The sequence below is a fragment of the Marmota marmota genome, unplaced genomic scaffold, assembly GCF_001458135.2.
Source record: "Marmota marmota marmota unplaced genomic scaffold, marMar, whole genome shotgun sequence".
NCBI lineage: Eukaryota > Metazoa > Chordata > Mammalia > Rodentia > Sciuridae > Marmota > Marmota marmota.
Genome location: NW_025999982.1, coordinates 14,315,713 through 14,338,543, shown reverse-complemented (window position 1 = coordinate 14,338,543; position 22,831 = coordinate 14,315,713). Strand labels below are relative to the sequence as shown.

At 38.6% G+C, this 22,831-nt stretch overlaps 1 protein-coding gene across 1 annotated transcript in view; it reads left to right on the top strand.

The window, feature by feature from the left end:
* Tnfrsf21 (TNF receptor superfamily member 21) overlaps positions 1 to 22,831 on the top strand; it is a 69,777-nt gene that overhangs the window by 34,906 nt on the left and 12,040 nt on the right. The window contains exon 4 of the mRNA XM_015487836.2: positions 12,425 to 12,690. Coding sequence (XP_015343322.1) covers positions 12,425 to 12,690 — 266 coding nt within the window. The remainder of the gene's footprint in view (positions 1 to 12,424; positions 12,691 to 22,831) is intronic.

Here is a 22,831-nt window from a genome sequence, read left to right as displayed (position 1 = left end):
ATCTGCTGCGTGGACATGACTCCTCTCTCAGGGCTGCTCATGCAGATTGAATGAGATCATATGCAATGTTGGTAAAACTGCTAGCCTGGCTTTCCTTCTGTCCCCCCGACAAGAAGGACATTGGGATGAACCATATTGGAGCATTCACAGAGAGGTGATGTCAGGACAGAGAGGCCCAAGATTTTCAACCCACGTAGAAATGCAGTAAGGGCCAAATTTAACAAGTCGTACAAGCCATGAGAAATAGCTGCAGAGAAACATCTGCACTAGAAACTGGCAGTAAAATGCCATCAAGTCTGATTGCATCTAGTATAAAAGAAACTGGAAAAGAAAGTCAGAGTTATTACCTAGATAGTGTGATTCTGATCACTCAGGGTGGGAGGAAGGACCTTTGTTCACATTGCTGGCACTTGCTGTGGGAAGAGCACCTGCTGGGGTGATGGTGGAGAAGAGGCCACTCCACCAACAGGTGAAAATAGAAATGCACTGAGGAGATGTGTGGAGTTGGGCAACACTGGGTGCCGGAGGGAAGCAAAGGGAAGGTCCTTGTGGGGCTTGGTTTTGGTCACCTGTATCATAAAGCCTTTGGTTCAACTATCTCTAATATCTCCTTCCATTGTAAAATCCTTCAGTGATGCAGATCCTGAAACATGAAGTTAAAAAGAATCCACAACCAAATCTCTTTTATATGTCAAGATTGAAACTCAAAAGAGTTTCAAAACCAGTTGGCTTGCTGGTCCAACCTTTTATCTGCATGACTTTCATGCCCCAATCAGTATGTGAAACTGTTGTTAGAGGAAAAATACTTCTTAAGAACCAGGACTTAATTTGCTTAGTGCACTTATTTTAAAAGCTCAGACATTGTTATTGAATTGAGCTATGTTTTATGTCTTGAGTTTTTGGTGATAATATTCGTTATTTCTTCCATCCCGTCCTCTATCCACAATTCACTGCTCAAGCAAAGCAAAACATAACGTCACCCCACTTTGTATAGCAAGCAAGGAGAAATAGCTTTTTTTCAATAACAACTTCATTCTCGGTTCTAGGTCCTTATGAATCTCAACAACAGGATTAGAAAAAGTTTCCTTTCTTCCCCAAGTGCCATTTCTCCTATAGGATTGGTTCATTGTGGGAGAACTGGTCTTATTAGGTGTTGTTAAAGAAATGTGTCTCTTAGATAGATGTACAGCTCCTTAGCTGCCTTCCTCTTTTCCAGGGTAAGCGGTAAGATCCAATCCAGCTGTAGAGCTGATTTGTCATGCAGAACAACTGTGGGAGTGGAATTGTGTTTGTTTCTTGTATAAATATTTCCCAGGATTTGTAGTTGTTAGGTGACAAGTGTTAAACAACTGGAACCTGTGCCGTGAATATATTTGAATAATATAAATCAAGTCTTGAACTAGGTTTTAGAAAGGGCTGGAGGAAACATTTAATCTGAATTATTTAAACCACCATATGCAGTTTTTAGAAATGAACTGGATATTAAATTAGTACCTTTCCACTTGAATTTTGTGTAAAGTGAAGTTAGGATGTTTGCTACTACCCACATAGGTAAGACCGTGAGGTGATTTGTGAGTGCAAAGATGAAAAACTGAGACTACTAAAATGAATTATATAATATTTTACATATTTTAGCCTTAAAAGAACGGTTTCGCCTACCAGTCAAGTTTCCACTGTCTACTTTAATGAAAACTTATATCATGCTTACTGAGTGCCATGTCCTGTTGTCAGTATTTTATAAATAGTGACTTAATTTATATAACTTTATGGAAGGCCACAACTGTCCCCAATTGACAGATGGGGAAAATGAGGTACAGAGTAACTTGCCCAAGGTCTCTTGGCAAGAATTGACAGTGCCTGGTTTTAAACTCAAGTTTCAGTCTGACTCCAGACGCTGCTGCTTGATCATAAGAATTTGGATTTTCCATCAATTACTTGATGCTAGGCTTTTCTATTTATTTATTTATTTATTTATTTATTTATTTATTTATTTATTTATTTATTTATTTATTTATTTTGGTGCCAGGGATCAAACTACTCAGGGCCACACGTAAGCACACTACCCCTTTAGCTACATCTCCACCCTGCTGTGTGTGTGTGTGTGTTTTTTTTTTTTAAACCATGCTCAAACCAAGAAAAATTTTATTTCCCTTAGCAAAACCTAGTTTGCCCAGCGTGTTCTGAAATAAACCACTTAGAAAACTGTCATCCACAATGAGCTTTCCTCTGTAGAAGCTGCTCTGATTTTCTACTTTTTCATAAATCGCTTGGCATGGAAAAATTTTAAGCTGAGAGGTTTTAAAAAGTAAAGCCTATTTGCAGTAAGTCAGAGGTGATGGAGTCGTGCTGATCGGAACTCACATCACTGTAGCTTGGTGGTTTTCTCAGCACCAGACAGCAGCAGCAAGCAATCAGCAGCAGCAGCCCCAGCCCTTCCTCCTCTGCCAGAGACTCCTTGACTAAAAATTCCAGACAGTCATCCTGTCAGCCCACATTTCCTATGGGAAGTACACTTGAAGTGTAAACACCAGGAAGTTGGGCAAAGGGAGCAGATCATTTCTGAGACATAGCAGTCTCAGAGGCTGCTGTGTGCAGGCCCTCCTGCCGCAGGGCTGCTGTCTGCTGCAGTTGTTTTATAGGGTGGGGATGGCTGGGCTGCTCTCCACCCCAGACCCCCACCCCACTGCCTTTTCCAAGTTTGCTTCCAACAGTGCCATTTCCATCAGACAGCACCTTCCTGTTTAAACTCCTAGAGAGTTTGAGAATTATAAGGCACACAGAACTGTGACAGGAGAAAGGCCTCAAAATCATTATTTCCTGTGCAGAGTAGCTGGAGATGTGGCCTGTGTCCTTGGGAGTTAGAAGCAGCTGTCGTTCCAGAGCCACCACTTCTTCCTCTTGGCTTTAGGGGAAAGGTGTTTTTACTCTTTAACTTCATATTTCCTATTTTTTTCCTACAGCTCCTTAAACAGTTTTTTAATTTAAAACTGTTTTAGTGAAAAACGAATCAGCATTTCTAGCACATAGTGCTCAGATACAAATAGAAAAAAAAAAAATCCCTAAAAGTGTGTCCTTGAATCAACCTGGTCAAGTATTATATAAGCATATTTTGCAGAGGAGGAAGAATTTCTGAAATTGTGTCGATCGTTCTTCACAAGTTTGTGGCTAACGCTGCAGCGGATGTATAGAACTCAGTGTGTTGGGTTGATGATTCATCAAATTTTAACAGATTGGTGGGTTTAAGTTTATAAATTAAAAAAAAATAATAACTCTTACTATACTTCTTCAAATCTGTGACACAGTTGATTGGGAGATATATTATATATATACCACTGATGGGTGGGGGTTACTGCAACCAAGCTATGGAAAGGCATTTGTTAAAATATGCATTCAGATGTATTAGCATTAGTGAAATATGGCCATATTTTAGCCACAATCGTTTCTCTTTTCCATGTAGTCTGACAACACAATTCTAAGTTCACTGTTCTATTCTCAGTTTTCCTCTACTTGGCCTGTGGCAGCTTTCTTTTCTTGGCCTTCAAAACACGACACACTCCCCGTTCTCCTCCTGTGTCTGGCTGTTCCTTCCCTGTCTCCTTGGCTGATTCCTCCTCATCTTCCTGACCTCTAAACAGTGGAGCCCTAAAGCTCCATGCTTGCACCTCTTTTCCATCAAATACTCCCCCCTTTGGTAATTCATGGCTTTAAATACCACCTGTCCACTGGAAATTCCCAGGCACATCTATCCAGCCTGGACCTTGTACCTGAAATGAAGATGGAAATATCCTTCTGTCTGCTTGACAGATGTCTATTATGCTTATGCTTAAGATGGATAACGCTGAATTCCAAACCATACATGCATATCCATTACCATCATGGAAAGTGGTCCTCCATTCTCCCATGTACTCCATCTGAAACCTTGGTCATCCTTGATTCTTCTTTCTTTCTGACCCCATATTTGATGCATTAGCAAATCTCATCACTTCTACTTTAAAAAATATATGCAGAAGTTGACCACTTCAAATTACTTGCACAGCCACCACTTGGGCCCAAATCACTCTCACTCCCTTCTGGATCGTTGCTGTGCCCTTTACCTGGTTGCTCCATCTCTGTCTGTACCCCTTCAGTTTATTCTTGACACAATAGCCAGAATGATACTGTTCAAGTTTCAGTCAGATAGTGTCATGTTTCTCTTAAACCTCCAGTGACTTTATTGGATGCAGAGTAACAGCCAAAAGGCCTCATTCCAATTCCAGATCTGCCCTCTTTCCAATTTTCTCACCTTGTGACTCTCACCACTCCCTCTCCCTTACTCCCTTGCTGCAGCCAATCAGCTCTCTTTGCACATGCCAACACCTTTCCTTCCCTGCTCCTACCCACCATCACTTTGCATATTCTGTTCCCTCTGCCTGGAACTCCCTGCCCCAGATATCAGCACAGCTTGCTCCATTCAGTCTTGACTCAGATGTCCCTCCATGAGGCGACTGCTCCACAACATCCTGCTTAATTTTCCTCCTTTTAGCACTCCTCATTAACGTACTCGGTATTTTATTATTTGTTTATTCTTTCCATATTTTCCCATAGAACATGGTCTACACAAGAAAAGGATTATGTGTGTGTGTATGTGTGTGTGTGTTGCTTTGCATTCATTCATTGCTGTCTCCCCAGTGCCTAGAACAAAATATATACTCAATAAAATTTTGTTGAATAAATAAAACAAAAGCTTTAGATAAATGGGACTTCAAATAACTAAGACAAAATAAGAAGAAAGCATTTTTTGTTTTGTTTTGTTTCCTGTGGAATGAGATAAAATATTATTAGTTTTCCTTGTAGCATTAGGGATACTTTCCATTTGGAAAATTCTCTACTGTTTTGATAGTTTGTCATTAAAAAATATTCTACCCATTAACATGAAGAGATCTTTGCACAGTGTTTTTTTTTTTTTTTTTTTTTTTTTTTTTGTAGCTCCTAAGATTCACCTGAGTTTATAATTATTGTCTATTAAAACTTCAGTAAGATAGCGATTAATTCAGAAATCATTTTCAGGTTTTTTAAAAAAATCCAAATTGTTTGTTCAATCTTTGTGCCTCAATTAGTGAGAGAATATTTTTAACCTGGGGCCTACTAAATTCTCAGTGCTGAAGAAGCAGTTTCTTTGTAATAAATGCACTGGGGTTTTCCCCATTGACGTGCCACTCCTTAACCCTCAGTGATGTACTGTTTCTATGAAACACATGGGTTGGTGGCTTTTAGGAGTACTTAGTTTGTTGTCAGGGCAGGCAGAAATGGCCTACACTACTGATCTCAGCAGAAAGAAAGAACTGCAGTGGGTCAGTCTGCAAGGCCTTTCCACTATGAGCTCTGGCCTCTGAAGGGCAAGTGGTAGCCTTCCCTCAGTTGGAAGAGGGATGGGTAAAGGAGAGATTCTTGTGCCAGAACTGGGTTCCAGGACGCCCAGGTTCCACTCACATTTCTTCATTCATTTGAATGCATTGGTTGTCTTTCCAAATATATGCTAGGCTGTGGTGGGTGCTGAGATAATGGTATTCAAAGCAGATATGAGACTTGGGGAACAGAGGATTAGAAAGGCATCTCTGAAGACAGGACCATTGTACAGCATAGAATGTGGATCCGGGAATGTGGAAGCCAGGTTTTCATTCCAGTGTCTGAACCTGACATATGTTGATCTGTACATACATTGTATGTCTTGTGTCCATTCTTGCCCTTGGATCTGCAGTTTGCAAGCCATAGACACAGCACATGCCTATCATAAGCACATCTTTCAAGGATCGGGGTAGTGTTGGGAGGGATGCTGTCTTGAGCTTATGTCTACTGTTATTCACATGTAGCTCTCAGGAGACTGTTGTGTGTGTGTTGAGAAACCAGCATGGGGTAACTGTGGAGTCATCTGTCCTGGGAGGAGGTTTCATGTTAATTGCCTCATTATATTATCTTTTGCCTCATTACTTTTGCCTCTTTTTCTAGAAGGAAAACTGACATCACATTTAACGAGTATGAGAGATACTTGAATCCTTTTTAACTGATGACTTTGTTACCATCAAAAAGTTTATAACCATATTCAGCCCTTGGATGCACCCATTCTGTGTGAAGCCTGGTTACAGGCCATGAAATCTAGGGTGCTGTGATAACAGAGAGCCTTTGTCTCCTCTGGCTCCATAATTGCTGTCTTTTATACCTCTTCCAAAGAAGGCTTTAGTATGGGTCTTACTAAAGGCGCTCATTTCAGATATTTATCTCCAAAAGGGAAAGGACTTTAGCACCTCTTCTAATTATTAACATCTATTCAGAATTTTATAAAAAGAGAAGGAAGCATTTTTGCATACTGGAGCTGACATTGAGCTTTTAAGAAGTGATCCTTGAATTAGCATTGTCACCCAGATTATGTCTAATTCAAGGTTTTATAATGCACTGGAAAATGCCATTTCTTCTGCAATAATCATTTATTACTGTGTGCCTCTATTCTTGCACTCTCTTGCTGTGGATCAAGTCAGTGTCAGCCCACTGATCCTGTTGTGATTCCCTGTGTGCAGCAGAGGTGGTGGCAGCAGTACTTTTCCATCCACATTGGACTTCTAGTGGGTGAGTTCAGAGAGGCTGCCTCTCCTGGCATACACTAGTGAGGGGTCCATGCAGCACAGGAAGCCGGGAGCCTGGTGCTATGGTTCTTGGTTAGCACCTATGATCCCAATGTCTATGCAGAACTCCTCCCACCTTTTAGGTGCAGCCCCTCCCTATGATTCTTATCTATGCAGAAACAGAGGGGGCAAAGGAAGGAGGCCATAGTATACTGAGGCACCGTGACAGGCATTTTTAATACCTGATCACATACATAATCGTATCCATCATGCCAGACAAAAGGTAGTATTTCCATTTTACTTACATGGACATTGAAATCTTAGAGGTTATCATTTGCTCAAGGTCACCCAACTAACAAATTATGGAGTTGGAGTTTGAAATTGAATCTTGTAATGGTCAAGTTCATGATCTTTCCACTACAGTTCTCATCCTTTCCCCAGGAGCCAAGGCCACCTACCTTCTCAGTTTCTGGCATATACCGCCTCTGGTTTATAGGGCCTGGCTCCTTTGATGACTTCTTCAGAAATTTCAGTCACAACTCTAGGACCTGGCACTATGGGAAAAAGCAATGCTGGGCTGCATGCCCTATCAGCCCTTCAGTGGTGGAGAATTTTGTTACTTTTCAGTGTAAGAAAATGGAGGCTAAACATTCATACAATTAAACAATTTAGACCAATTCAGCACATCGGGACTGTCTCCATTCTTAATGAAAACTCTTGAGAACTCTGATGGGACAGATGACCAGAGCACCTGTCTAGCAGAGAAGTGGTCTTCATTTCACTTCCTGTCACTTCACATATAAATTAATAATTGTGATAGGAGCTTTCAGTGTGTGTGTGTGTGTATTTAACAAAATATTTTTCTAAATGCTTATGCTATTTGACAATCTGGCTGTGGTCTTTATATTACGAATTGCAGGGGTTGGTTAACTATAGCCTGTGGGCCATATCCATCTGTCTACATGTTTTTGAAAATCAAATTGTGTTAGAACCCAGCCACGCACATTTGTATGCATGGTCTTTCATGCTCCATGCTATAATAGGGTGTGTGGCTGCTTTCATGTTACAGCAGGGGGGTGGAGAAGACACAACAGAGTGTAGGGTTCTCAAAGCCTCAAATATTTACTGTTGTCATTGCAGAAAAAGTTTTTTGAACTTTCCCCCACGCTTTTTTAAAAATTTATATATGATAGTGGAATGCATGACAATTTTTATTACACATATAGAGCACAACCCCCACCCCTTTTTTAATAGGGTATCAGAATTTTAGTGAAGAGGAATAAATTTGCTAGTCCTAGAGAAAACAGCCCTAAGTCTGCTTGGTCAGTAATAATAGACCAGGAGGGAGCGTAGACACCATGGCTAGCCTGGAGCACGTTCATGTCTAAACCAGATAACCAGGCTAAGGGAGCATTAATTCCTGTGAGTACTATGCTCCTCTACTGGGTCACTTCCGTTAATGACAACAGAAGCACCCCTAACTGGCTGTATGACTTTGTACTAGTCACCAACATCTACGTGATATTTTTTACTGATAAGGTGAATTGCTTAAAAGTATATGTTTATAAAGCACTTGCACACACACACACACACACACACATACATCTTAAATATATGGTTGTTCCTCATGTGCATGGGGGATTGGTCCCAGGACCCCCATAGGGATATCAAAATCCAAGGATGCTCGAGTCCCTTATATAAAATGGCATAGTACTTGACAGTAACATAGTAATTCAATATATATACCTCCTCTGATATATTTTAAATCATTTCTAGATTGCTTATAATACCTCATTTGATGCAAATATTTTGTAATTAGTTATTATATTGTATTGTTTGGAAAATAATGGCCAAAAAAAGTTTGTACATATTCAGACAGATGTGATTGAAAAAATACTTTTGATCTGCAGTTATTTGAATCTGCAGGCATGAAACTTGTGGATATGGAAGGTGATCATACATGAGTTTATGTATATAAATGTTTAGATAGTTTTAAGAGGAATAATAAATAAACTTTTGAATATAGTAGTAAAATAAGAAGACCCATTTTTCTACATCCATCTAGCTTAGGATATAGAACTGTATGAATATCTTTGAGATCCCTTCTGTGTGCATTTCTTTCCCTCCCCAACCCCCTGCCAAGAGGTAACTGTCTCAATTTGGTTAATTACAGTATTTCTTTTCTCCATAATTTTATTGTTACTTTTTAACCTAAAACTATTAAAAAAAAAGAACACTTTCACAGCTGACAAACTTGTGTTTCCTTGATGTTGCTTCATTTTCTTGGTGATGACTTCTTCTGCCTTCTGATTACATAAGGGTTATCAGTTGTGCAAACACAGCCTAACACACAGGGGCAGCTCAATAAATACTCTTGAAATAGTCCACTGGTCTTACTTTTCATGATGGGGTAAGGACAAGGTACAGCCAACTCAGGGGCTAGTTCAACTGTTCAGGCTTTTCTCCCCACTGGGGTTTTGTGATAATGTATTAAGCTGAAAGTCTGGTATCTCCTAAGGGAGCAGTTGCCTACTCTTAGATTTCTCAACTCTCAAGTGGGAGAGGACAGTAGTGAGAAACATGGCTGCCCTAGGATACTCCCATAGTAGGGAGATCCACTTGAGTAAGAAAACAAGATGAAATCTTTAAATTCAGCTTTCTGGTCTGTTTAATTTGAAGGAAAATCTCATTGTATCCATTCTTTTGTGTTTTTCCTTGTGACTTTTTTTTTTAAAAGTATAAATACGGGGTTTTGGAAAAGGAATGGTTGTTAAGCTTTTTAAACTCTATAATTACTCTATAAAGGCTGTGTATTTGCATCTGAAATACATTGAGCCTTAAGTTTTAGTGCTCAGTATATATGCAGCATTTGTAATCATGGGGGTACTTCCCAAAATAAATCAACTGCATAGAAAATGTTAATCAGCTCATTCCCAGTGACCACAGTGAGTATCTCCATTGTACAATGAGGAAATGGACGTGACAGTTAGTGGTTTGCCCAAAGCCACACTGTCATCAGTGTTATGAAGATTTAAGCAAAGGTCCTTCTTATAAGAAAATGCAGTCATGTTTTCATGTAAGACACTGTGGGTCTTAGTCAAATTGACCTAAATTAGATTCAGGGACTAACAAGCCTTTTGGCGTTGGGAAGAATCTACCACATTAACCACAAAGAGCTGGCTTATTTCTTACAGTTACCTGCAGTGTTTTAAATAGAACTTGGTTTTTTGAGGAGTCTATTTGTTTGAAATCAAAAGCTCTGTATCTGACTGAACATTGAAACTAAAAAGCAACTGGATCAAGTAGGGAGAACAGTATTAAAAGTACAGTTATGTCTTGATTTGTGGCCTTCTATATTTTTTTGAAGTTTTTATGTTTTGTGGCATTCTACGTTTATAGTTAAGGAGAAAGCAGCCTTCTACTAGGAACTTAGTTTTTGAAAACAATTTTCAGAGAATTGATTTTGGATGTGTATGTAGACGGTCTTCCAAATCATCTACATAATAGAATTGTGTGGTATAGTAAAGACTTATATGGAGGAAACAGCAAATCCTCCATTTTCAGAAAATTTTCTGTAATTATTATTGTTATTTTCTCAGGCAAAAATTGATAGCTCATTTTAGAAATATTTTCCTCAACAAGTGTTGGGAGCAAAAAATATTCCCTCCCAACTGCTTGTTAATTGAAAAATCCAATCAATCATTATGGTAATAAGTACCTATTTGTTTTCCTCTCTTTCCTAAACTTCACTTGAAACTTGACCACCCCCCCTTTTTTTTTACTAGGTGACGAACATTTTTAAGACATTGTTAATAATAACAATTCTAGTATTGGGGAATGTGAACAGAGCCACATTCAAAGTCATGATATGGATTTGGAGGACTCACTCGCCTATTGACGTAAAAATACCAGACCCTTTACATGAGAATACTCTGTGTAAAACAGGCAAAGCCAACTTGTAATTGTAGAGAGAAGATGCCATAAAGCAGGAGACACCAAAGTAAGCTACTTGTGGAGAATCTCACCTGATAGAAGGTGAGATTATCATTAGGGATCTGGAGATGTGATTTTGGCATTTCACTCTGTATTCATCAGATTTGAGGACCACAGACTGATTCTTTATTAAAGAGTTTACAAGTGTGATGATCCATAATAATAATAGCACAGTAGTCCCCTACCTGTCCACCGTTTTGCTTTTCATAGTGATACTGGCAATTCACAGAAGCAAGAGAAGCCCTAAGTGCTTTCTTTTGCCCAGTTTTTTTTTTTTTTTTTTGGGCGGGGGATAACTGGGATTGAACTCATGAGCACTCGACCACTGAGCCACATCCCTAGCCCTATTTTGTATTTTATTTAGAGACAGGGTCTCACTGAGTTGCTTAGCACCTTGCCATTGCTGAGCCTGACTCTGAACTCACAATCCTCCTGTATCAGTTGCACAAGCAAGCGAAGAGGTGAAGTTTCTCTGCTTAATAAGGAAAGAAAGAAAATCATAATGCTGGGTTTGCTAAGATTGACAATAAGAATGAATCTTTCACCTGTAAAATTGTGAAGAAGACAAAAGAAATTTAATGCTAGTTTTTGTTGTTGTTGTTTTTGGCTCAAACAGTAAAAGGTGCAGTCACAATGCATGTTAAGTGCCCAATGAAGATGAAAGAGTCATTGAACTATAAGATTAGGTATTGTTTGTGGTTTCAGGTATCCATTGTATTCTATGGATAAGGGGGGACTAATATATATTAAAATATTGGGGGGAAGATACTTGGCAAAACAATAACAACACAAACAAAAACAAAAACCAGCCTGGGTAGTTTGGTCAAAGGCATATGCTCCCTCTTGGAAGGTAGCATGTATTAACACTTTTAATAGTAGTTACATCTATAGCAGTTCAGATTACCAACCTTGTGAGTTGGATTAAGTACCCAATCCACCTAATTTTGTGATATTGGTCCAGTAGCCTGACATTTCTTGCTGTATTTTTTCTGCTTACTTGTACAATCAGGATATTAATACCTTATAAACATGTTCAGTGAACTAATGCCTGGTCTTAATACCTGGAAGATAATGGTGGTGATGATGATGATGTCATTTTGGCTGTTATCTTTATAATAGCTATGCAAGTCAACTTAGAAGAAGACTGAATAGACCAGAACATTGATTGTTGAGCATAGAAGTAGAGTCTGGAACCACGTCTATTGGGCTGAAACAGTTGTGTACATTGCCAGTTGACTTAAATCTGCACATTCTTTGTCTCAACAAGGCCGGGTAATAATAATAGCACAGTATTCCCCTACCTGTCCACAGTAGTAGTAGTCGTCTTAAATTTGTAGCTTATAGTTTTTCTAAATTTCATGAAGTCACCACTTTTATAGTGTGGAACCTCTAATTTATTTGGTTAAGGTTGTATTTAGTAGTAACAAAGGACTCACTCTGATTACCTTAACTGGGTTTGGCTTTTAGAACATCTTCTGGGGCTGATGTTTTATACTTACAAGATCAAACCTTCTTCTGGTTTCACATTCCAGAAGTGAATGTTTTTAAATCAATGCACTGGTTGGGGTTTGCTTTATTTATTTCTGAGCTACTGGGGATTGAGCCCAGGGCCTTGTGTGTGATAGAGAAGTCCTCTAACATTGAGCTACATCCCCAACCCAGGATATGAAATTTCATGTGAGGGTATCAGCCTAGTTCCCAAATTGGACTGCATCTGCCAGGTACCTGGGGAAGGCGGCAAATTCCTTTGACACAGAGCAACAGGAAAGCCTGCTCCTTATAATGCATACCTGTTCTGAATTTGTTTTTTAAATTTTATTTTGTTCCTGGTGTAGGTATTGACATCCTGAAGCTTGTCGCAGCCCAAGTGGGGAGCCAGTGGAAGGATATCTATCAGTTTCTGTGCAATGCCAGCGAGAGGGAGGTGGCCGCTTTCTCCAACGGATACACAGCGGACCACGAGCGGGCCTACGCGGCTCTGCAGCACTGGACCATCCGGGGCCCTGAGGCCAGCCTCGCCCAGTTAATTAGTGCCCTGCGCCAGCACCGTCGCAACGATGTCGTGGAAAAGATTCGCGGGCTGATGGAGGACACCACTCAGGTAATGTGGCCCTGGTTGTGTCTCTGCCACTCCTCTTTTCCTCACATTGCGCTAGGTACAAGTGACAGGGGAAAAGAGCTGATGTTAGCTGTTTAGGAGCACATCCATACCCTGGTCTTCCAGACCAACGGCTCTCAATGGTCATCCACGTATCATCTAGGGACTTTTTAAATAGTTCTCATGCTTGGATCCCACCGCAGGTCAGTCAAATCAGAATCTCTAAGAAGAAGATTTTGAATCAATACTTTTGAAAGCTCAGTGATTCCAAGGTGGCAGTCAAGTTGATAATCATTGTCTTTGGGATTGGTTCCACATCAAGCTGCGCTGGTCAGATCTACTCCATCACCTAATCTACAGTCTCATTTTGCATCACATACTTTGAACACACCCAAGAAGAAAACCTCTTTTCCCTGTCCTCTCCCTTCCTCCAGACGTGTGTGTGTGTGTGTGTGTGGTGGTGGTGGTGGTGAGGGAGGCTTGCTTTTAAGTCTTGAGGATGCAGGTTGTGCTAGTAGCAGTGAGAACAGAACCGGTTCTCCTCCTTGGTTGTTCATTCCTGCAGATCAGATGGAAACTGAGGGTGGGGGGATCTGGGAGTGTGATTTATTTGTACTAATGAGCCCTGGCTTTGCATTGAAAAGACACTGACTAGGTGGGTGATTAAGGTTAAGTTACATCAGCTTTTTTTGTTTGTCTGTTTTATCATTATTTGCATTTGTAAACCTATTTTATAAGATTTATTAATACTAGAAATAAAACATAAAATGTCTGGCTTATTTTAGTTGTTCTACAAAAGGCCATTCCAAACATGATGCAAATCATTTGACTTAGCCCTTCTTTAATTATGTTGCCCTGAAAGGCCATGAAATTAGTACAGAATTGGGTATTGGATCATATTTCTCACAGACTTCAATTAAACTTCTGGAATATATTTCTAAAATAAAGAAAATGCTAACCACTAAGGCTTGATAAAACCCACTTGAGATTCAGAAGGCCATCTTCCTGTGTTATGCCAGTGATCAGACTCCTTACTTCAGAGCTAGGGAGAGGTTTTTTTTTCCCCACAACTCAGTTCACTATCATTCTGCACCAAATTTTGTATATCAAAGGACTCAATTTTATATACCTAAAAAGACCAAAAAGCCTTCTTTTATCTATTTATACCAACAGTGTTAGTATTCCTTCACTGCTAAAATAAACACACATCAGGTGGGATTTTTTAGCCAGGCAACTGTTTGGATAAAAATTTATAGGAGCTAATTGACTTTGAAGGTGGTCTTTAAAGCTCCTGGTATATTTTTAACTTTTTGAAAATGTGGAATTTCAGGAAAAATAATATTTACTAATAGACCAAGTATAAACATTGGAAGTCACACACCAATGTCTTATGAATTTCTGAGAAACAATTTCAATAATTATGACCTGCTCCTAAAACTAGCCTTTAAGTAACTGGATTTTGGGTAAAAGCAGAGGAGAGATTTACCCTTCAATTAAATATAATGCTTGCAGTTTGAATAAAGGGAGTGCAAAGGCAAAGCTGTATTGTGCTTTCTTAGATTCTTGATTTTAAGGGAAGGACTGGTAAGACAACAGCAGACTTGAAAAAAGATTTAGATTCTTGAGACTATATCAGCAGATCTTTTTGATGATGCCTACAAGAAAGATAATGTGATTGATTGACTCAAGCCCCTGCTGGGCCCAGAGCAAAAGAATAAGAGGAGACCATATATCAAAGAGATTAATTCACAGCATAAAAATAATAGGAAATGAAGAAGAATTAAGATCTTTTTGTATTATAGGGGAGATAGAAGGAAGGAAAGAATCAAGGTGAATGAGTTTGGCATTTGGGAAAAGGGTGCTTTGTTTTCTAATTCATTCTTCTTCTTTTCCCAAATGCCAAACTCTTATTCACCTTGATTCTTTCCTTCCTTCTATCTCCCCTATAATACTAAAAGATCTTAATAGTATCTGTTTTTTGTTATTTACATTTTGAGAAACAGTGGTATACAAGCATTCTGCAGCTTTATGTTTGGTTCTGCTATAGCCTGTGTGTGGGGATGGTTCTTTTTTTTTTTTTTTTTTTCAGAGTAGAAATTAGAAGTTTATTAAAGGACAGCAGAAAAGACTTCTCCTGGAGGAAGAAGGGGACCCAAGAGGTGGAATCCCGTGGGGATGGTTCTTGAGACAGCAATACTAAGTTTCTTGTTCCATGTTTCAATAACAGTGTACATCACTGTTTAGCAACATCCTGGATCCAGGTCTTACTCTAATTTTAATAACCAATAGGCATGGATTTTTCACTGTCAGTTCTTTTTAATTGCACAGTATGAAACTGTCTATTCATAGTTTAATCTCTTGAAATTTGCTAAGTCAAACGAGAGTCAGAAGGCGGGGGGTAATTTAGATTTAGTCTTTGCATCTTAAGATGAATGTTTTTTCATTTTTTTAAAAATTTATTTATTCTAATTTGTTATACATGACAGCAGAATGCATTTCAATTCATAGTACACATATAGAGCACAGTTTTTCATATCTCTGGTTGTACACAAAGTAATCACATGATTTGTGTCTTCATACATGTACTTAGGATAATGGTGTCCATCTCATTCCACCAGCTTTCCTACCCCTATACACCCTCCTTTTTCTTCCCTCCCCTTTGCCCTATCTAAAGTTCCTCCATTCCTCCTATGCCCCCCTCATCCTCATTATGGATCAACATCCACATATCAGAGAGAATATTTGCCCTTTGGTTTTTGAGGATTGGCTTAATTCACTTAGCATGATATTCTCCAACTCCATCCATTTATCTGAATATTCTATAATTTTATGGGGCTTGAGGTGAGGCAGATCATCATGGCAGAAGAGTATGGTGGAGGGAAGCAGCTCACACCGTGATCAGAAAGCAGAGAGAGAGAGTGAGTGCACTATACAGATACAAATGTATACCCCAACCCACATCTGATTCCCACCTCCTCCAGCCACACTCTACCACTTTAGTTACCGCCCAATTAATCCCTATGGGGAGATGAATTCACTCACTAAGTTAAGACTCTTACAACCTAATCATTTCTCCTCTGAACTTCTTGCATTGTCTTACCATGAACTTTTGGGGAACACCACATCTAAACCCATAGCACCAATCAATCACTGATGGATACCTAGGCTGGTGTATAGATGGGCTGTAGTGAATTGTGCTGCTATAAACATAGGTATGCATGTGTCACTTTAGTAGGCTGTCTTTAATTCTTTAGAATAAATACCAAGGAGTGGTATAGCTAGATCACATGGTAACACCATTCCTAGTCTTTTAATTCCTCCATACTGATTAAGATGAACTAAAAAAAAAAAATTAATTGATTTTTTAAAAAATAAATGACAGTAGAATACATTACAATTCTTGTTACACATATACAGCACAATGTTTCTTATCTCTTGTTGTATATAAAGTATGTTCACACCAATTCGTGTCTTCATATATGTACTTTGGATTATGATGTCCATCACATTCCACCATCCTTGCTAACCCTCTGTCCCTGCCCTTCCCCTTCCACCCCTTTGCCCTATCTAAAGTTCGTCTATTCCTCCCATGCTCCCCCTCCCTATCCCACTATGAATCAGCCTCCTTATATCAGAGAAAACATAAGGCATTTGTTTTTTGGGGGATTGGCTAACTTCACTTAGCATTATCTTCTCCAGCTTTATCCATTTACCTGCAAATGCCATGATTTTATTCTCTTTTATTGCTGAGTAATATTCCATGTGTATATGTGCCACATTTTTTTTATCCACTTATTTACTGAAGGGCATCTAGGTTGGTTCCACAGTTTAGCTACTGTGAATTGTGCTGCTATAAACATTGATGTGGCTGTGACCCTGTAGTGTGCTGTTTTTGTACTCCCTGTGTTTTGTGATATTGCTGAGCATTGGGGACTTTGCTCCAAGAATTCAGTGGACTCTTAGTGTATAAAAATGACTGTTTTTGTTTTCAGTGGTTAATGTTTTTTTCTATCATTGAACCTGAGAGCACCTATGTTATATTCCACCCAAGGAATTAGCCCTGTTGTGACTTTTAGTTATCTCTCTCCAGAACAGCTGGTCCATTATTAACTATGGTGTCCTATGAACCATTTTAAAATGAACACATCCAGAGGATCTGTCTTCCTTAATTTGAGGTATGAGGTGTTTTTTCAGGCTGTCTCCTTTCAAGGTCAACAGTCTAACCTAAGCTCAGCCTTCTAGAATCCTATTTTCTCTTTCAGGGAATGAGCATTTGGAAAAAGCAGCGGAGTAATGGACTGATAGAAGTTGCAAGGATTTTGCCAAAGTTATTGAAAAATAAAAGAAAACAAAAATCTAATATAGTGTTGCAAATTGTATGTTATCTCATTTTCCATCCTTTTACCGTGTTTGTGTGTGTGTGTGTGTGTGTGTGTTTATTTAAAGAATGGCTTTTGTAATGACCATATACTTAAGGTGTTCTCTTAAATCTAGTCTGACAGTTTTTGTCATTTAATTAAGAGTATTTCAGTGGGTTTACATTTTTCTTAATATAATTACTCATATTTGTCTTTAAGTCTACCATCTTACTATTTATTTCCTATTTGTCCTCTCTCTTCTCTCCTCTTTTTTTTCTTTTTTTTTTAATCCCCCCCCACCCCCTCTTCTCTTTTTTTTCTCTTCCTCCTTTCTTTTGGATTAAGTCTTCTTTTGGATAAATCAAATATTTTCTATTATCCCATATTTCCTCCTGTATTAGCTTGTTACACTTAAAAAAACTTTTAATGACTACTCTAGGGATTATAACATGTATAATATGAAATATAAATATATTTATATTTTTAAAACCATTTTTTAGATAATACAACAAATCTTAGAAGACTTGAATATTATTTATTCTTGTCTTGCATTTTGGTTTTACTGTCATAAATTTTAATGCTACATGTTTAATGGCACCCAAAGGCATGGTCATGATCATGGTCTTCTACAATCAGGATTTAAGGAGAGTTGCCTTGTATTGATCTTTTCTGTTGTCTTTCACACCTTCCTACATCTTTAGCTTTTACCTGAGATTACATTTTTTTTTAATACAGAGATACATATACCTAAAGACTGTTTCTCAGTGTAGGTGTCCACAGGTAAACTCTGTTCTCTTTATCTAGAAAATGCCCACTAAATAAATAAATAACATTATTTCACCATAGTTTTTGAAGGCTAACTGCAAATAGAAGTTTAGCTAGCCAATTATTTTCTTTCAGTGCTTTAATGCCTGGGTTGAAGTTTTCCTCTGCTAAACAGTCAAAGAGATGATGTAATTTTATTTTTTAAATCTATATCATGTAATAAATTATGTTATACCAGGCATTTCAGGCAATGCAAAGATTAGTATGTCAAAGTCAGTGCAGTTGAAGGAGCCTGCAGTTGAATAGAAGAAGTTGACACATACTTACCTCCTGAGGGAGCAAGTCCAGGGGGCCTGGATGGGGTATACTGGCTGTCCTAATAATGGGCTCCAATTAGAACAGAGGTATGGAGGTGTGTGCCAGTTTAAATTCCTTTCCTGGGGGTATACTCCCTTTGGGGACTCTGGGTAAATAATTTGACCTCTGTACCTCAGTTTCTCCATGACAAATCGGGAACAACATGAGTGAATAGACTGCAGGTTGCTTTGGGAACGAGGGTTGTTTGGCCACAGTAAGCAGCCAGTGGACGTTTACCATTAGTTGCAATTATTTCCCAGCTCCAGAGGCCAGAGAGATGGAAGAATGTTCCCAACTAGCTCCAACAACCACACATAATGGATCTTTTAAATACTGAACACTGAGGGTCACTGAGTTTTGGGTGGAGAAGTTCTCCCAATTCCAAGACTGCTTGAAGTAGGTGGTCAAGGCAGAGGCTTGCTGCCTGGGTTCAGTGCCCCAGAACTGGAAATCCCAGCTAAGTGTAAATATTTATTCCTTACTGGCCGAGCAAGTGTTCCTAGGCTGGCTGGAATGTTTTCTGTAGCAGGGAAACAAAGGTGTGTGTGAGATAATGTTCTGCTCCCTCAATGGCTGTCAAGAAAAAAGAAACAACATGAACCAACTGAATTTCTAGGATTTCCTTCAGTTTAGTTTTATATGTACCCCCTCTCCCAACTTTTATTTAGGGCCTCTGCAAATGCAGATAGGCTTAAGCAATGCAATCTTTTTTTTTTTTTTTTTTAAACCCTTGTTTTTGGGTCCCATCCCCAACCCCTTGGATGTAGGGAGACTGATTCTTCTCCATAAGAGACCCTGAGTGAACAATTCCTTGGACTCTTGAGATTTTTCCATTTAAATGGGAATTCAAGGACATGCCCTTCACACACTGAGTGGTTACCAAAATTGACAGAGGTAATGACTTGTGAAACTGGGATGTGGGCAAGTGAGATATGAAAGCGATGTCTAGTGGCATGGTGCTGGGGTGACTGTGCTTTTATGGTTTCATTTGAAAAGTGGAAGAAAAAAATTTTCATGTACTTAAAAAAATGATAATACTAAAAACAACCATTGCAATTTAAACATAATAGAAAGTGTCACTTTAGCTGTCTGCTTTGACTAGAGATTGACCCATTTAAAGGACTGATGTTGATCAGGCATCTGATGAGCATCTACGTTGTTGTTCTTTTCACTCCTTCCATAGATTAGGTAGATTAAAACTAAACTATGATTTAGCAGCTAGTAGACCCAGGCCTAATGTTTACTTTTGTTGCCATATTGACTTCTATGAAGTAGAATGAGTCTTTGTTCCTAGGGAATCTTAGTCCTTTCCAGAACCACATAGGAGACCCACATCTCAGGGACAGAGCCCTTGGAGTGCTTCTTTCTCTGTACTACAATAGCCTTAGTGTTGGAGTCTGGGTGGCTTTGCTCTGTATAATCAACTGGGACAATCCCAACAGATAGAGAAGTACTGGGCCTTCTATTTTGGCTAGAACAGTGCTGCTTCCTCTGCAAAGGGGTTGACAGTTCCTGATTTTTGGCCTACCAGCTGCAGGATGCAGCTGTCTTTATCTATGGATCTGACTGAGACCAGCTATTTTGAGAAATGTAATACAGTGAGGGCGGGTTGAGGCAAATACCAGCTGTACATTTAACTGTTGGCTTTGGGTTATTCAAATTTGTCTTTTGTCTTTAATTTTCTAGTCAGTCATCTCTTAGTAAATAGAGGTTATTGTCCTGACACCTAAGGACCTAGGATCTATGATGGTAGCTAAACTTGCATGTATCTTCACCCCTTCCCTCTGCCAAGTCACTACAGCAGAAAGGGTCAGTTAAGGTCAGGTTACTTAATCTTAGGGTGTGACTGTGGGCTCTGGGGAACTTTTGGGGTGGTGAGGAGAAGAGAACATGATAAAAGGATTCTTGACACAGGCTCAGGTACATTTTGTGATGTTTGTGTTTAAGGCTGTCATTGTGCACAAAGGAGCCAGGCTTATGAATAGCCTTTAGATTTTTAATGACATTTCAAACTGTTCTATTTATTACCATATTCCAAAGTTTCATCTATTTAGTCAACAATGTTTTGTTGAGTACCAGCTGTGTCCCTGGTACTAGGTAAAGAAGAGGGTGGTCCCTGGCTTTTCACAGCTCACTTCCTGGGATGGAAACATATGTGCAAATAATTACAATTCAGCAGGATAAGCAAATATTATAGTAGAAATGTGCATGAGAAATTATAAGATAGCATCAGAAGGAAGGAGTACTGGACCCACCAAAAAAATAAATAGAAAACTAGAACAGATGAATATTTGTCCATTTGAAAGTAATGAAAAAACAACACAGACCATAGTTTCTTGATATTTTGTTCTTCTTCCTTGATACTTTCCCATTTATTTCCAACTACGAAGCCCCATCTGCTTTTTCACACAAAATGCTTCTCAAACCTTCGACTCTACAGAGAACATCTGCTTTACTTATGTCCTTGTTTTTTTTCTGCTTAATAGCAAGCTTTTCAGAAGCCTTTAGCTGTTCTGTAATATTTAAAGGCACAGGAATAGGTTCTGATGTCCCATTTCATGTCAAGTATTGGAGGTTGACTTTGAATTTCTAAGAGCCAATGGAAGAGACTAAAGAAATCCAAGTCTGGGGCTGGGGATGTGGCTCAAGCGGTAGTGCGCTCGCCTGGCATGTGTGTGGCCAGGGTTCGATCCTCAGCACCACATACAAAACAAAGATGTTGTGTCTGCCGAAAAACTAAAAAAAAAAAATAAATAAATAAACATTTAAAAAAAAAAAAAAAAGAAATCCAAGTCTTGGACTTTGTTCCTCTGAATTGGGTTTGAATCTTATTTTTGCCACTCACTGTGTGACCTTTGGCAAGTCCAGTTATGTCTCTAGCCTCAGTTTCTTTATAGCTGTTTTGGAAGGATTTCCTGAGAATTAGGGAATGTGGTACAAAATCCAGTCTGCCACTTGACATAAAATAGGAGGCGTGAAGAATCTCAGTGATTATTTCCTATTTTCTTTGTCGGAGCAAATGCAATTTATAAAAGCATAGTAAGGAGAAAGCAAACCAGCATTGGCTGAGTATATCTATTGCATCCCAAAACTTGTCTGGGTGCTTTAAGTTTGGGCTTATTTATCAAGTTTCATGGTCCTGAGAGGTTTAGATAGGTATTTGTAATTAAGATGTATTACTATATTTCATTGGGTCTTGTGTAATTTGTAAGATGTACTGTTATGTGTACCACTGAGAAAGAAAAAAATCACTGCAAGATACATCCCTACTTCAGAGATGTTAAAATGTAAAAAGATATGTATCATGGAACTAATGAAATGTGGATGTTGGATTTTGTATGTATAGGTCATAAGGAGAAAAGCCTGGAAAATAAATACTGATATTAATGTACTCTCCCTCTATAAAACACACACACACACACCACATTTTATCATCATCAGTGTCATTATTATTACCTTCAAGTGTGGGATTATTTAACAGAGGCAGTTTATCTAGTAAATATTAACACAGCACTTATTATATATTGAGACCTGTACCAGGCAGCATTGTGAAAGTAAATGGAAAGAAACAAAACTCAAAAACAGAATCATCCACAAATTGGTGTGAATATACTACATATACAACCAAAGGTATGAAAAATTGTGCTCAATATATGTAATAAGAATTGTAATGCATTCTGCTGTTATAAATAAAAAAATAATTTACATAAAAAAACAGAATCATTCCTCAAGATGCTGACATTTTTATAGGAGGGATAGATATGTGAGCCGAACTTTATAATATATTCTGTGAAACTTCTGTAGAAGAGATTAAAGTGAGCTTTTATTATTTCTGAGATATGGTGTCATTCAGAAAAGACTGTCTATTAGTTGATTACGTTTTCCATCCCTTTAGTCCACACTCTTACTGGCTTCCTCAAAAAGTGCATTGGGAGGAAATCAGAATCAGTAGTGTGAAAAGAAACTTTTTTTTCCCTATCAATTACCAGTATTGGAGAACACATTTTCTTTTTTAAAGTCAAAACATATGTCTAAAGAAACTTGCTAACTTCTAATTTTAGCCTAGCTTCTCTCTGTATGTATTTGAAACTGTCCCTTGATCTATTACAACCCCAAGTTTCAATGGTGGGTGCAATTGCTGATAAGGCATCACATCATGTCAGCAGTAGATTTTATTGTGTACCAGTTAATGACAACATTTTAGTGGTTTGTTCCTCACCATTACCTTGAGAAAAATGTCACTATTGGTTTTCCCTAAAAAATTATCTCAGAGGAAACTTTGATGTAGATGTTTTTGTTTGATGTTTTTATGATCACAGCAGTAGGTAAAGCTCTTCTGAGAATGATATAAAAACATAGAAGCCATACAAGAAAGATGAAGCTACTTAACAGAACTATACAAGACAGCAAACATCATGTACAATTCAAAAGACAACAGGACTGCGGGACGGGGGGTGGTATTTGCAGTATAGGCTTGATTTTCTTAAAAAAGAATTTTTACAAAGTAGTTAAGAGAAAAGTAAGACAGTGTTGTGGACAAGACAGTCCACAGGAAAGGAAGTACTGAAAATATTTAAGTACATGCAGATTTTTAACCTCTCAGACTAACCAAAAGGAAAAGGCATGAAGGAATAAAAAAAGAATAGTGTCCATTGCTGATATGT